The sequence below is a fragment of the Danio rerio genome, chromosome 2 (genome assembly GCF_052040795.2).
Source record: "Danio rerio strain M-AB ecotype USA chromosome 2, GRCz13ab, whole genome shotgun sequence".
NCBI lineage: Eukaryota > Metazoa > Chordata > Actinopteri > Cypriniformes > Danionidae > Danio > Danio rerio.
In genome coordinates this window covers 21,604,879-21,620,548 of record NC_141022.1, presented here as the reverse complement: position 1 = coordinate 21,620,548, position 15,670 = coordinate 21,604,879, and the positions used below count along the sequence as shown (strand labels likewise).

General features: G+C 35.7%; 1 protein-coding gene across 3 annotated transcripts; it reads right to left on the bottom strand.

Moving 5' to 3' along the window:
* Positions 1 to 907: 907 nt before the first annotated feature.
* Positions 908 to 5,423, bottom strand: LOC147837064 (uncharacterized). Of its 3 annotated transcripts, none has more exons than XR_015479263.1 (3): positions 4,113 to 5,423; positions 3,966 to 4,003; positions 908 to 1,447 (listed from the first exon to the last, which is right to left on the bottom strand). XR_015479263.1 is itself a non-coding variant. In XM_087241790.1 (3 exons), the coding sequence occupies exons 2-3, from the start codon at positions 2,242 to 2,244 to the stop codon at positions 1,442 to 1,444; spliced, it is 336 nt and encodes a 111-aa protein (XP_087097916.1). In that variant the 5' UTR covers positions 2,245 to 4,003; positions 4,113 to 4,166; the 3' UTR covers positions 909 to 1,441. The 3 variants fall into 3 exon arrangements, 1 of the variants encoding a protein (XP_087097916.1); XM_087241790.1 differs by having other exon boundaries at positions 909 to 1,447; positions 1,915 to 4,003; positions 4,113 to 4,166; XR_015479262.1 differs by lacking the exon at positions 4,113 to 5,423 and having other exon boundaries at positions 1,312 to 1,447; positions 3,966 to 4,075.
* Between the last annotated feature and the right edge of the window lie 10,247 nt (positions 5,424 to 15,670).

The following is a 15,670-nucleotide window of genomic DNA, read 5'->3' as shown; positions in this document are numbered from 1 at the left end:
ATGTTGCTAATGAGATAATCTGAGATAATGAGATAGCTTCTACTCTAAAACAACTTCATAACTGTAGTCAATCGTTTGAAATCCTTAAGATGACGCTGTAGATGTTTTCAGGTGTAGATGTGTTTGTGATTGGTTAGGCTGAACTGAATAAAATGCTAAACTGTAAAAAAAAATATATTTTAATTAAAAGTTTTATTTTGTGATTCACAAGTGTTTTCCCCTTTTTTACAGCTGTGAATTGCATTATGGGGCCTCAATCTCTTTTGATATGAAAAGTTCTACAGTTTAACACAGTGACTTTTATGGACATGTTGGTAGTTTGAAATAATATCATGTATAATAAATATTGTATAGAGAAATAAGTCTGTAAAATAACTGAAAATGTACCGGCAGTTTATTACGCTTTTAATAAAGTCTTTTTTAATAATAAAAGTCACTTTGGTAACAATTTATTTTGATAGTCCATTTGAGTGTTAGTAGACTGTCTGCTTATTATCTGTTGATACTGCTCCTTCAACAGACATTTAACTGACTATAAGAAACTTTGCAAGTACATGTCAACTTACACTAACTCTAACCTCAACCTAATAGTCTACTTATAATTTAATGAGAATTAGTTGGCATGTAGATGCCATGTAACTTAAATTCAACAAACGGACCATTAAAATAAAGTGTGACTTCACTTTTTTTTTTTTTTTCAATGTTAAAAGTTTTTGGAATGTCCCATAATGCAATTCAAAAGCTTAAATAAATGGGAAAAATAATAATATTAATAATAATAACATGAATAACAAAATTTAAAAAAAATTGCTAATTCATTGATATTTCTTTTAGTGTACATGGGGATTTCCTGGGCAACTTTTTCATTTGTCTTTTGTTTCCACACAAGAAATCAGAGAAGACATATCACAGAACTGTTCTTCCTTTATTTAGAATAACTGCACAACCTTAATCTCTATTTTATTTGGGCAATTTTAGTTTAGGAAACTACATTCACTACATTTCAAAGGAATATTTATCAAACAGCAGAAAAAAAAACCTCAAAAAAACAACAAAAAAAATGTTTAGGAGAAATTTTCATCAGCTCAGAGTAGTGATAGAGGTGTATGGTTCATGATTGGAAAAATGTATAAACAAATCACACTTAATTTGTGAATTAGACAGGTCAGTTTACTTCTGCTAATGACTCACTAAGTGTCCTATACCGAAATTCCAGTGTCTCATACCAAAATTAGCTCCCATACCAAAATCAGCAAAAACCACATGCTTGAATGACTGGCGTCCAGTTGCTTTGACATCCATCTTCAGCAAGTGCTTTGAGAAGCTGATGAAAAAGCACATCTGCTCTGTACTGCCCGCTCACACTGACCCTCTGCAATTTGCATACTGGAATAATTGCTCCACTGATGATACAATTGCTTTTATCTTGCACACATCTCTGTCACACCTAGAAAACAAAAACACATATGTGAGAATGCTGTTTGTGGACTACAGCTCAGCATTTAACACCATAGTGCCTGCCAAGCTGGTGGTGAAGCTGTAGGATCTGGGTCTACACAGCTCTCTGTGCAACTGGATCCTGAACGTCCTGTCAAGCAGCTGCTAGGTGGTCAGAATGAAAAACATTACATCATCCACACTAATCCTCAACATTGGTGCTCCACAGGGCTGTGTTCTCAGCCCACTCCTGTACTGCCTGTACACACATGATTGTTCAGCCAAACACAGCTCCAACATCACCGTTAAATTTGCTGATGACACAACGGTGGTGGGCCTATTCACTGATAATGATGAGACGGCCTAAAGAGAGGAGGTGCACACTCTGACGCAGTGGTGAGAGGAAAACCATCTCCCACTCAACATCAACAAAACCAAGGAGCTGGTGGTGGATTTCAGGAGAGAAAAGAGACTCACCCCCATCACCATCAACGGGATACCAGTGGAGCGAGTCTGCACTTTCAAGTTTCTTGGAGTACACATCGCTAAGGATTTGACATGGACTGCTCGCACATACGCAGTGCTGAGGAAGGCACAACAACACCTCTTCTTCCTCAGGTATCTCAGGAGGTTTGGAATGAGCCCCCACATCCTCCGCTCAATCTGCACCAGCACTGTGGAGAGCATCCTGACTGGCTGCATCACCACCTGGTATAGAAACAGCATCAGCAGCAATTGCAAAGGCCTACATAGGATTGTGCGAACTGCTGGACGCGTAGTAGGTGAGCTTCCCTCCCTCCAGGACATCTACACCAAGCGGTGCATAAAGAGAGCCAAGAGAATCAACAGCGAATCCAGCCACCCAAGTCATAGACTTTTCTCACTGCTACCCTCAGGTAGACGGTCCCGCAGCATCCCTTCACACACAAGCCGGCTGAAGGAAAGTTTGTTCCCTCAGACTATCAGGCTGATAAACACTTAACACACCTCACACAGAATTTTCCATACCCCTCACTGCACACTATAAATATGTAGCATGTAGCACTGTAACCAATCCATACTTGAAACAATACTGTCTACAACTATGTGGACATCTATTTATTGTACAAATCACTGTCAATTTTACAATGTCCTGTTTATTTTATTTATTTATTTTTTTTTTTGAGGAGTATGCTGTTGTATTTTGCACAGTCATTTTATTTGCACTGTCTGTATTTTGTACTGTTTGGAGCCAGCACCTAAGCTTTTCACTCATAATGGCACACGCGCTGCTGATAATGTGAGAATAAAAGTGATTTGATTTGATTTGATGTGAGTTAAATGAGACCAAAGCAAGTCTTCAGTTAGTGATTTACTGATAAAAAAAAAACCCTGTCTAGCACGAGTGTATAGTTCATGATTCCCTGATTCAAATGTTCTATTCAAAGCGAGTGTACTGGTAATTATTCACTGATTTAAATTATCTGGTCCGAGAAAGCCTGTGACTTGTTTGAATTTGCATCAATTGCATCTTTCGCACAAGTTCAAGATATTGAACTTGAGCTGAACATTTGTATGAGGCAAAAAGCATACCGTGAGTAATCTAGAGTAAGTGACACAGTGCATCATGTTTGCTTAAAACCCGTGCTTAATTTGTTAATCTATCAATCATGTCAACACATCATCCACATTCCTTTCATATTTAATTACCTGCCTTATTTGAGAAGCAGCAGTAGCAGGTTTATCTGCCATTCTTGGGTCTTTCATGCAGAGAAAGCTTATCAGGTCTTTGGGTAATTATGCATTCAGAAGTCTAAATATATCTTGAAATAAGTTTACATTGTTGTTGCAGATGAAATATAACATGGAAAATGTGGTTTAAACATGTTCCAGTAGGCTAGATATTGATTAACAGCTATTCAAGCAACTTTACCGAAGCCTCTCTACTTGATGTTGGTTTTGCGTACCCGGCTGGCATGTTTGTAGTTTGTTTACCCGAGTTTGTACTAATTAAATTCACATCCAAAGTGTAATGTATTGTGGGTAAAATAAGTGGTTCGAGTATGGGTGTTTCTAAACTTCAAATATAAATTGTAAACAATCTGGGAGATGACAATCTTTTCAACATACTATAGTTTGGGACATACTAATTCTACTTTCAAATACTATTTAGGATGGATGGTATGCAAATTGAGTCTACAGTTTATGATTTACTGATTTAAAGAATTCAATCAAAGTGAGCCTGTACACTGTAAAAAAATGATTTGTTCAAGTTTAATAGGTTAACTACCATTATCAAGTTGGCAGAACTTGCCAAGTTTAGTTTAAATACATTAACTTACAGTTTACTGAACTTAATCTAGCAGATTTTCTGAATTAGAAACAGAACAGACATTGCAATACTTTACACATTTTATTAAAGGTCTTTACTTCCAATTTAGCAATTACACATAATGTACTTACAAAATAATAGTCTTTAAAACATATTTTTTTGCTTAAATATTTGTTTACTGTATGAATATGACAGGATATATTTGGTAAAATCTCACCTGAAGTAAGTCAGTCTTTCTCAGGGAATGTGCTGCAACTTTTAGAATGAAAAAATGGCATTTATGAAAATTTTTGTAAATATTTCTCAAAATAGTAGTTTACTGTAAACATGCAAAAAAAAAAGGAGATGTTTAATAAAATCTCACCTGTTGTAAGTCAATCTGGCCTCTGGAAAATATCCCATATGTCTGACTTCTTCTGGTGTTTAACTGGCAGTTGGCAGGCTGACTTAATTGTGCATACTCTGCCACCTGCTGGATTGGAAGTATGGGGCACAGCTTAAAGGATGCTGGTTCGGCATGTTTTTTATTTGAGTGGACACACGCTCTAAAACGTCATGTTGAAAAAAATAAAATGCAGAATTCTTTTTTACAGTGTGTACACTGTTATTTTCCAACATTAATTTGCAATATCCGAAGCTTGGTGTCTAGAGGGCAATATTTGTTTAAATAAACCTATTTAAGTTTGCAAAATGTGACATTAAATAAAACAAACAAAATGCTACAAAATGGTGGCTGTCCTATTTTTTTTAAAGGTGTGCATTATCATGACACATGCTGATAGAACATATGTTTCGTTGTTATATGAAGACATTATTTTAAGTTTTCCATTTGCCTTCAAGTTGTTAATGCATACTGTTGAGTACTGAGGCAGTGCAAGTTGATTGGACATGTTTTGACTTTTTCACCTGACTAAAACTCAGAATATTTTTTACAGTGTAGTTAACAGTTCTCTGAATTTACAAACTGATTGAGCATACTGTATATTTGTATCTTTATTTACAAGTATGTAAACAATTATTTAATAATGCTATAGACCTAAAATTAACAAACTGTGTGACTTGTTTTTCATGTTTTCTACAAATATGCTGGAAACGCTGGAATGCAGAAATGATTTTATACTGTATACTCATGACAATGTAATGAAATATTTTAGCTGCATGCAACATTTTTTTTTTTAATCTTTGATATTAAAACATTTCAGGCTTATATGATACACCTCCTCCGACTCCCTTCCTCCCTTGCCAGTCCCAGCTGGGTATCTGTGCACTCTTAATGAAGTTTTAAGTTAATTCTGCACCCGGTACAGGGTCTAGTAACATGCAACAATAAAACTACTTTCACAACCTAATACTGATGCATTTAAAGCCATGTTTATGAGCTAGCAAAAGCTGTATAGTTGGAGAAAATCTTCATTATAGGTGGCAGGTTCTTTTGCTATCTTTGAAATCCCTGGAGCGAAATGAACAGGGACAGATACACTGCTTAATGCAACGTAGCCTAGCAACAGAAATTGCCACGACTTCAGGAACACACTCTCATATTTATGTTTACATGAGAGAATGATTCGTATGTCAAGCTGATGGGTCCTAATGTCTCCAACTCCCGCAGGAGAGCACTCTCTCTCTCTTTCTCCATTTCTGTTATTCACGATTCCTCCTTTCTTCGTTTTACCTCTCCTTTGCTCCTCAACACCTGTAGACTTTGATCAAAATTATCTATATTCACATTATATTTAGTATTTTAGTGGATCTCACTTTTAAATGGAAACCTCAAAATAACGTTATTGTACTGTACTTTTTATTGTATGTATATGTATATATATATATATATATATATATAATTTTTTTTCTTTTTTTTTCTTCAGAAAATGTTATTGTAGGATTCAGGGAGTCTGACCTCTTATAAAGATTTTAACCCTCAAAAAAAAAAAAAAAAAACCTTTAAACAGAGTTTGGCTAAAACAGTTTGAAATAGCTTGTAGATAATAGCTTGTTTCATTCATTATAGTATACCATTGTTTTGAGATATCTTGTTTTACTCATTCATGTTTACTATTGTAGAGTTCTGGCTTTATAGTTGTCTGTTGTATAAAGGCATAATGTATACTGAACACCCGCTTTGAATGTTTTCACTCAATTGAATGTGTTATCAGTGGTTTTTAGCTATAGTAGGGACCTTCTGTGCCTACTGGTAGGCTCATACGGCTGTTATCATCCATCCACATGGTTAATCAGCTATTCTAATAGAGAACAATTTAGATACAAATCTTTTTTTCCCATTACTGTGACAGTAGGGTTTATCGTTGGGGTAGGGGTAGACAATAATACAATTACGGAAAATGTAATACCTAATATAACTAATTCTCATGGTTAATCAGCTATACTAATAGAGAAGACTCCAGATCCAGATCAGGGGTTGGGGTAGGGGTAGGGTAAGGGGTAGACGTTAACTACTGGCTCATATCTATCAACTGATAACCACTGATAACACCCATTCAATTGAGTGATAACATTTGAATCGGTTGTACTAAACATATATGTGACATAATTTAAACACACATGGAATATGTGGAACACTCAAAACATGTGGAACAGAAATCAAGTTGCACACATGTCTACAGGAACAGATGTCACTCAAATGGAACGCATTTGCAACATGAATGCACAGAGAATTTGCGGAACATGCCTAAAACACATGTGAAACACACTGAATACCAGGAACACACATGGAATATGTGTACACACTTGCAACATGTGAAACACACAGAATCCGAGGAATACACTAGGAACAAACCTGAACAGATGGAAAACATCTGAACCAGATATCAAACACATAATATTTCAACTATTCTCAGAACACATGTAAAATACACATGGATTATTTGGAACACACTTGAAAAATGAGAAACAAAATACTTGAAACTTACTTGGAACACAAGTGAAAGTTACATGTATTTGGAACAAGTGACACACACAGAGAATATGCGGAACATCTTTGGAACACATGTGAAACACCAAATATGTGGAACACACTTGGAACACGTGAAACACATACAGTAAAACACAATAATTTTCATTAACCTCAATGACGCACAAATGAGACCTGTATTTTTACTTGTTGTAAAACTCTGTTTTACAACCTGCCGCAATTATCAAATCATAAGAGAATTACTTTATAGATTTGCTATATATCAGGACTTCTCCAGACATGTTAAAATGACACCAAATGGCAATTTGTGCGAAATGAGACAAACACCAGATGATTTCCCCTAAAAAATACCACCAAAATTTTCTTGTCACCATGGAATAGATGTTATGGACTGTACACTGCCTGCCAGTGGCGCAATGAATTTCATTTCTCTTTCTGCCGTTGTTTACAACTTCAAATGGCCTGCAGTATAATAGCATTAGGAGCTGTGCTTGAATAATAATGCTTTCAAATTGCACATCACTGATGATCCAGCTCACAAGCGGTAGATGGGAGACGAGCGAAAAGCATTTCAAACTTCATTGGCATGTTCAGTCATCAACATTCCGTGTGGGTGAAAAAAAAAGTTATTGTGAGCCCATAAAATTTGAGAAGTGCTTTGCGTTCTTCTATCGATCTTTGCCTGTGTATCATTTCATTTCTCCTGTTCGCTTTTGTCACACACTCATTCTTGCTGTGTAAAAAATATCCTCGATTCCTTTCACCACATGCGAGACAATGGTGGGCCCTCCAGCCTTGTTGCCATAGTTACCAAGCAGTTTAGGCAGACAAGAATTGTGGGTGCTGACAACAGTGAATCAACTGATACTCCAGTGACCTCCCCATTCCATCAGCAGCGCTGTTAATGCAATGTCTTAATGCGGCAGCTCTGAGAACAGCGGATGGCAATAAAAACACAGCTAAACATTTATATGTGCTGAGGAACAGCATATCTGACCATAAATACTCACAAAAGCCAGCACAAACCCTTTCTACGCAACTCATGGTGATTCTGGCCACATGCATACTGTAAAGTTTGGAATTGAAATTAAAGCTGAGGGATTTAGTTAATAATTCAATCGAATAAATATATGCGACTAAATCATTAAGGAATAATTCTTCTGATTTATTTAAATGAATCAGTGAGTTACAAACTGGATACTTGTTCTGAGCAGATCATTTGAATTAGTGCATTATAACTGGAAGCACTCTCCGACCGGACCATTTGAATGAATTTACCATTATCTGGAATCTCGTTCTAACAGGATCATTTGAATCAATGTATTATACCTGAAGACTCATCTTGACCAGATAATTTGAATCAGTTTTTTATAACTGTACTTGCTCTGACTGGACTGTGTGAATAAGTGTGACTGAAGAGTCACTCTGAGAAGCAAGCTAATAATAAATGAACAAATCAGGATAATTCAAATTATTTGGATAATTTGAATCATTATAAAGTAACTGGACTCGCTCTGAGCAAAACATTTGAGTAAGTGCATCACAACTGGAAGCTCTCTGTGACTGAATCGTATGAATCAATGCATTCCAACTGTAAACTCTCTCCGACTGAATAATTTGAATGAATGAATCGTTACCTGAAGGCTCGTTTTAACAGGACCATTTGAATCAACTGAAGACTCATCTTGACCAGATAATTTGAATCAGTTTATTGTAACTAGACTTGCTCTGACTGGACCATATAAATAAGTGTAACTGGAGAGTCACTCTGAGAAGGAAGCTAATAATAAATTATTCATTTGGATGATTTGAATGATTATAAACTCTTCTGAGCAGAACATTTGAATAAGTGCATCATAAATGGCAGCTCTCTCTTACTGAATCATTTGAATCAGTAAATTGTTAACTGGAATCTTGCTCCGAGCAAATAATTTGAATCTCTCACTGTCGCATTCAGAAGGGTTTATTCCTATGCCCCCATCCTTCAGAGTGTCTTAAACGAAATCGTTAACTGGTGACTTGCTCTGACTGGAACATTGGATGAGTTTCTGGACAAATCAGAAAAGCATGATATCAGTATTTAAAGATCATTCATTTATACATTAGTTTTCCATCGCTTAGGCCCTTTATTTATCAGGGATTGCCACAGCAGAATGAACCGCCAACTTATCCAGCACATGTTTTATGCAGCGGATGCCCTTCCAGGCACAACCCAGTACTAGGAAACATCCATAAACATTCATTCACACACATACACTACAGCCAATTTCCATCCATCCATCCATTTTCTTGTCAGCTTAGTCCCTTTATTAATCCGGGGTCGCTACAGCGGAATGAACCGCCAACTTATCCAGCAAGTTTTTACACAGCATATGCCCTTTCAGCCGCAACCCATCTCTGGGAAACATCCACACACACACTACAGACAATTCAGCCTACCCAATTCACCTGTACCACATGTCTTTGGACTGTGGGGGACACCGGAGCACCTGGAGGAAACCCACGCGAAGGCAGGGAGAACATGCAAACTTAACACAGAAACACCAACTGAGCCGAGGTTCGAACCAGCGACCCAGCAACCTTCTGGCTGTGAGGCGACAGCACTACCTACTGCGCCAATGCCTCGCCACTACAGCCAATTTAGTTTATTTAATTCACCTGTACCGCATGTCATAAGACTATGATGGAAACCAGAGGACTCAGAGGAAACCCATGCCAACATGAGGAGAACATGCAAACTCCATACCAACTCGCCCAGTCTGGAATCAGGACTCGAAGCCACCGTGTTGCATTGCTTTGACCATATTTAAAGACCAAATAAATTCTAATGTACACATTTTGTGTGTATGCTTAAACAGAAAGTAGCAATTCAGAAGTATATAACAGGTAAAGCACTTACCATAGTTTTAGACGAAAAATGAATTCACGCAATTAATATGTTGCATTATTCAGTGCTAATAAAAGTATTCAGTGCTATTGACACGTTTATCTAATTTGACATTCAATTAATTAAATTCTTAAATAAATCATTTCTGTCATCATTTAATTATTGCTTAAATGATAAAACAGCTTTCAAATGATCTAAATATAGGACTATATTTGTGCCGCTAGTTGACGGTTGCCATTGACTTAGTAAGGGGAAAAATATTAAATAAGCTGATTACCAACATTTTTCAAAAAATATACTGTAGTCTTCTAGCATGGGGAAAAAACAAACAGGTTTTGAACAAGTGGAGAATGATCCAGGAAAAATTATCCATTTATTTCTTGTTGCGAGTGGGTAAGGTTGAGAGCTGTGAGAGTGGATGTTAACAATTTAAAAGAAGGAGAGGCAACAATGGAAGACAAGAGAGGACCAAGTTTACAAATCCCAAGATCCCAAGAGCACTCCCAAGTTTACATATCTCACAGCTTGCTACAGCAATGTTATCGTCATCAACTTTATAATATTTCCAGACTGCAGACATATTCCGATTCAAGCTGCTTCTGTGTTCTACTAAAGAACACTACAGGGCAGTATGACGCCGTTCCTTCTTGCGCTTACTAGCTAACCGCTTACCTCCGTATGGACTGCATTTCAGCTGTTACCAGTTTATCCAGTTAGTTTATCATGTACGTCGGTAGATTTGAGATCCAGAGAGGAGTTGACCATGACAACAAGCTTTGGGTAAGTCGAGCGGTCAGTCAGTCAGTCAACAGCGGCCTCAGTTGGATTTACAAGAGAACATAGGACCTGACTGCCGAACACGTGATCGGATCTAGACATATCTATTTAGCATTATTTATATTTTTACTGTCAAAATTGACCAATGTCTCCTTCCTCAAATACTATACATTTTACAGTCCCCCCCAAAAATCTAAACTAACTACAGTTACAATCAGAATTGTTAACCCCTCTTAATTAGCTCCCCTGTTTATTTTTTCCACAATTTCTGTTTAACAGAGAGCAGATTTTTTTTTTAATATATATAAACATAATAGTCTCTAACATTATAACTCAATTCTGATAACTGATTTATTTTATCTTTGTCACGATGACAGTAAATAATATTTTACTAGATTTTTTTAAAGATTTTTTTTTTTAATTAGGTTAACTAGGCAGGTTAGGGTAATTAGGCAAGTTACTGTATAATGAATGTTTGTTCAAGACTATCGAAACATTATATAGCTTAAAAGGGGCTTATAATTTAGATCTTAAAATTGTGTTTAAAAAACTAAAAAATGGCTTTTATTCTAGCCGAAATAAAACAAGTATGACTTTCTCCAGAAGAAAAAAATATTATCAGACACAATGTGACAATTTCCTTGCTCTGAAAAACATCATTTTGGGAAGTATTTAAAAAAGAAAAAAAAATCAAAAGGGGTTTAATAATTTTGATTTCAACTGTTTATGATCTTCATCTTCTAATCTTTAATTTAAATCTGAAAATGCAATTCCTGTTTGTTTGTTTGTTTGTTTGTTTGTTTTTTCAGTTAAGTTGTCAGATTACATATACTGTCTATTAACATACCTAACCACACTGCTTCAACTGCCAGTTTTGATTACAAACAGAAATGGTGAGCAGGATGAGTCTGTTAGGTAATAACTCTCCCTAAATGCTTTTCCCGGTCCGTCTAAAAATTCCTACTTTACATATATTCACCTTGCAGTTGAAAAAAACAAGCCACACTCACTGTTTTGTTATTTAATATTACATTTTTCTAAGAACTGCATCACAATATGAAAAAAATAATGGTCGTAGCTTCCGGATTATGGATACGTATATAACAATGTATCAACGTATAACACCAATTTTGTAGAACAACACAGTATTTGTTTATGATATATATATATATATATATATATATATATATATATATATATATATATATATATATATATATATATATATATATATATATATATATATATTTTTTTTTTTTTTTTTTTTTTTTTTTTTTTTTTGCAATACTATAAAAACTAACCATTTATTTTTCCCAACACAAACTTTGTAAACATTATGCATAAAATCACCATCAAAGAACACACTGGGCTTTTATTAGCTTTATTTAATCGTTTGTTTTTAAACCTATTTTCAGTGTATGATTACTAGACCTTCAGGAGTTCATATCTAGATTGATGGATGAGGAATGGTAAAATTTAAATTGATACTATTGTTAGCATGATAGCGCATGATGAAGCTGGTTGTAGGTGGGTAATTAAGCTGCTGTCAAAAGCTGCCAATCAAAACCACTGGTATAAAAACACTGAAATAATGAAAAATACCTTTGTGCATTCACGCTACATTTACACACCAACAGTGTTCCAAATATAGCTGCAAGCAACAATTTTCGGAGTTAAATGCCAATCAGCGCAAAACTATTATTTATCTTTTAGTAAATCTAAGCAAATTAATTTAAAGTGTGACTAATATATATATATATATATATATATATATATATATATATATATATATATATATATATATATATATATATAAACAAATTTAGCCGTTTCAGATGATTTGCCAATGGAAAACATCTAATTTAGCAAAGTTCAACGATGCATGTTGACAAAAGTGCTCTGCTCTTTGTCGTGCTTGGTCATGCTGCAGACGTAAATCACAGGTGTGCCTTGTGTTGTTTCAAACTAAAGCAGTCTTGTGAAGGCATCAAAGGTAAACATCACTGCACATCGCTTGTAAATGAGCACCCTATACTGACATTACGTAGTAGAAAATAAGTGAATTCAGAGGCTGTTCACAAATTACATCTCAATCCCTAATGAAAATGCAAGGCACATTGCTTTCTTCACAAGTTTAATCACAGTTCTGGGCTATTTTTCCAGACACGTTTAGCTCCTCGATGTCAGTCAGATAACATTTCTATGTTCCTTCTTAATGTAAAAAAAAATGCTAAAATGCTTATGACAAACCGCTGTTTGTTTACCTTCGAACTCTGCTTCAGTTGCTAGATGAGTGTGCAAGTGAAGAAGTGCTCTGGTGAGTGCCAGGAAACACTCATATTATGTAAATCTCGACATGCGAAAATGTTCCTCCATATTTTCTCATCAAAGTTGTTCATAATCAGGCCCGGCTCAAACCAATTTGGCGCCCTAGGCAAGATTTCAGGTGGCACCCCATTACATTGCACTAAGTTCCACTGCTTGTGTACATATAGTCATAAGAAACTAAATAGCTGACTACTACAAGCTGGGGAAACATCAGATAAATATGCCAATGCATTTAATGTTATTGCTGAATAGATCTAATATTTACACATTTGCTTGAGGAAGGAATGATGGGGGTAGTTACATTACTATTACTATTTTCCATAACTAACAGATAGCACTGTAGCTATTTATTGATTAGCAACCATGTTATGCCATACCTGTCAACGTTGAGATGTAAAAAATATGGATAATAATTAGCTTCAAATGATAGAATACATAGCAAACGTTAGAAAATATTGACAAAATAAAAGGTTTAGCCTTTTAAAATCAATGGCTTTTACAGAAATTAAATAAGACTATAAAATCTACTTCACTTTTTAATGTATTTGCATATTGATTAAAGTTACTATAGTTATTTAGTTAAGAGCAAATTCATTTTCCATTGTGTTTTGTTTGATAACAGAGGTGTCACTTCAAGAATGCACAGATCTATTATGAAAGCATTCGACTACTTTAGTACCTGTTGGTGCTCATTTAAGAGAAAATTAGTTGTGTTTAAAATAAAACAAGTAGGACGGTCATGTTTACATATTTTTACGTGTATTTGTCAGTTCAAACCCACACCCGAATCACCAAAGTATTCCAAACTTTCGCTCCTCTATAAATGGCGTGTAGAGAAGCTGATCTGGAAAAAGTTTATCCAGCCTGATCTAACGAGGAAATGTAAGTATTTTACGTTTTGTCAGTTTAGTGGCTAATTCGTACAAATTCATACGAGGTCAGTTGTACGAAAATGTACGATTTTAAAAAGGAGGCGTGGCTCCTAACCCGACCCCTAATCCCAGCCGTCATTGGGTGATGAGCAAATCATACTAAATTGTATGAATTAGATCGTACGAATTCATACGAATTAGCTAAAAATTAAAAACTAAATTAAAAAGTTTCGAATTGCTGTGAGATAGCGTTGGTTTATCATATGGAGCACGTCTGTCAGTCAGCATGCATACACTGAATTCAGAGGTTGCGACGATCGACGCATAGCTTTAATAGAAAGAAAGTGAATCCAGAAGTTTTTGTATTCATTTTAACATGCTTTCAGGGCCAAAATAAAGCAAAAGCATAATTATCTTGATCAGCTCTTGCGATTCTATCACATTTGAGATCGGCTCTGTATTGATGTTACTTTCACTTTTCAACTAGTTATTAAACATACGGGTAAAATATGGAAAAATTAAACTTAAACATAAACGGGAGGGGTGTCATTGTTAATGGTGTTATCAGTCATTGCTTGGATACAGCAAAATAATCATCTTTATTGTAACATTACCTCTGTTTTTATTGCGTTTTTCTTCCTCTTCTGGGGGGGGGGGGGGGGGGGGGTTGGGGGGGGTCTCAGGTGATTATGCTATATTATCATTATTTAATACTACTACTACTTAGTAGGCTTTGCACTATACAGTTAAAGTAATGTGGGTGTATTATTTTATGTCATCATACCAACTAGTTTTAAGATTAGTGAAAGTTATACTTTTTTTTCAAGCCCCATTTCTGGAGCCCCTCTGGATGTGCAGCGCCCTTAGCATTTCCCTATACTGCCTAGGGCACGGGTCGGCCCTGTTCATAATACTTAACCATTCAGAGAATTTTTTTTAAATGATCAGATGTGTATACATTTAGCTGCGGTTCGCGCTTCTGCCTTTAGATGTCTCTGAGACAAAGAAGCTGCATGAAAGCTAAAGTTTTAAATTAAAATGAAACCATCAACAAAAGCCCTTTTATGCTTACTAATACAAGCGCAGCTGTTTAAAGGTCATTTCTGGCTAATGATGTCAGAATTTTGGAATAGACCTGTGGATGGACTTTTCTTTTTTACAGATAAATTCATTTCGGAAAGTTTCCGCATTTTTACTGGTCTCAGGGGCTTTTGAATGAGTGTTCTGAAGAACAAATGTCTTAGGGGTTTGGATCAACACTAATGTGAGTAAAGATTAACAGAATTGTCATTTTGGGGATGAACTATCAATTTAATCATTTATGCAATGGGTTTGCTCGCTTTTTTCCAAATCAAGTTAACTAATCGCTTTTTACAGCAAAAATGACTAGCATCACTGTAAAAAAGTGATTTGTTGACTTTAAAATAGTGAGTAAATCCATTGCCCTAAAATTATTAAGTAAATGTACTACATGTCTATTTATAAAAATTTGGTTGTCAACATAAGTTCAAGGTTACAATAGGTTTACTCCCTTTTTAACCCTTTGATGCAATACATGGGTCTAAAATGACCCGTCCAAGTTTATTTTTTCTATATCTATTTTATAGCTTGTGCATCAAAGGGTTAAGTAAAATAACTAATTGATTTTTTTACAGTGATCATTAATACACACAGCTGATGAATCATATACATTTCTACTCAAGCATGATCCAGCATCTCCTTTGTGAGCACCAGTAGTGTATGCTGTATGTCAGATGGAATAGAGCACAAACTAGCCCATGAACAGTTTTGATCGTGCGCTAATGGTTTTATATGAGCGCTAATCACTGCTACGCTGTTAGCCACATGCTCGTCTCTGGCTCAGTGCGGCATTTCAGGGGTTAGCAAAATACATGATGGCTCTTTACGAGGTGGAGGCCAGGAAGAGGGGGTCCACAGACACCGCTAAAGAGACGATAATGACAGCCATTCACCGCAATCCAATTATGCAAAAGGGAGTCTAAACAATTCCATCATCCCCCAAATTAGATTGTCCTAACGAGATAAAGGCACCAATTAATCCTGAATTAATTTCTATAGCTCATTTTCCCAGAAAACACTCTAATATGCTAATGCAAATGAGAGAGAGG

Excerpts from the sequence above, each read along its gene's own strand:
- LOC147837064 (XM_087241790.1), bottom strand. The coding sequence starts at position 2,244 with ATGTCCTGGAGGGAGGGAAGCTCACCTACTACGCGTCCAGCAGTTCGC.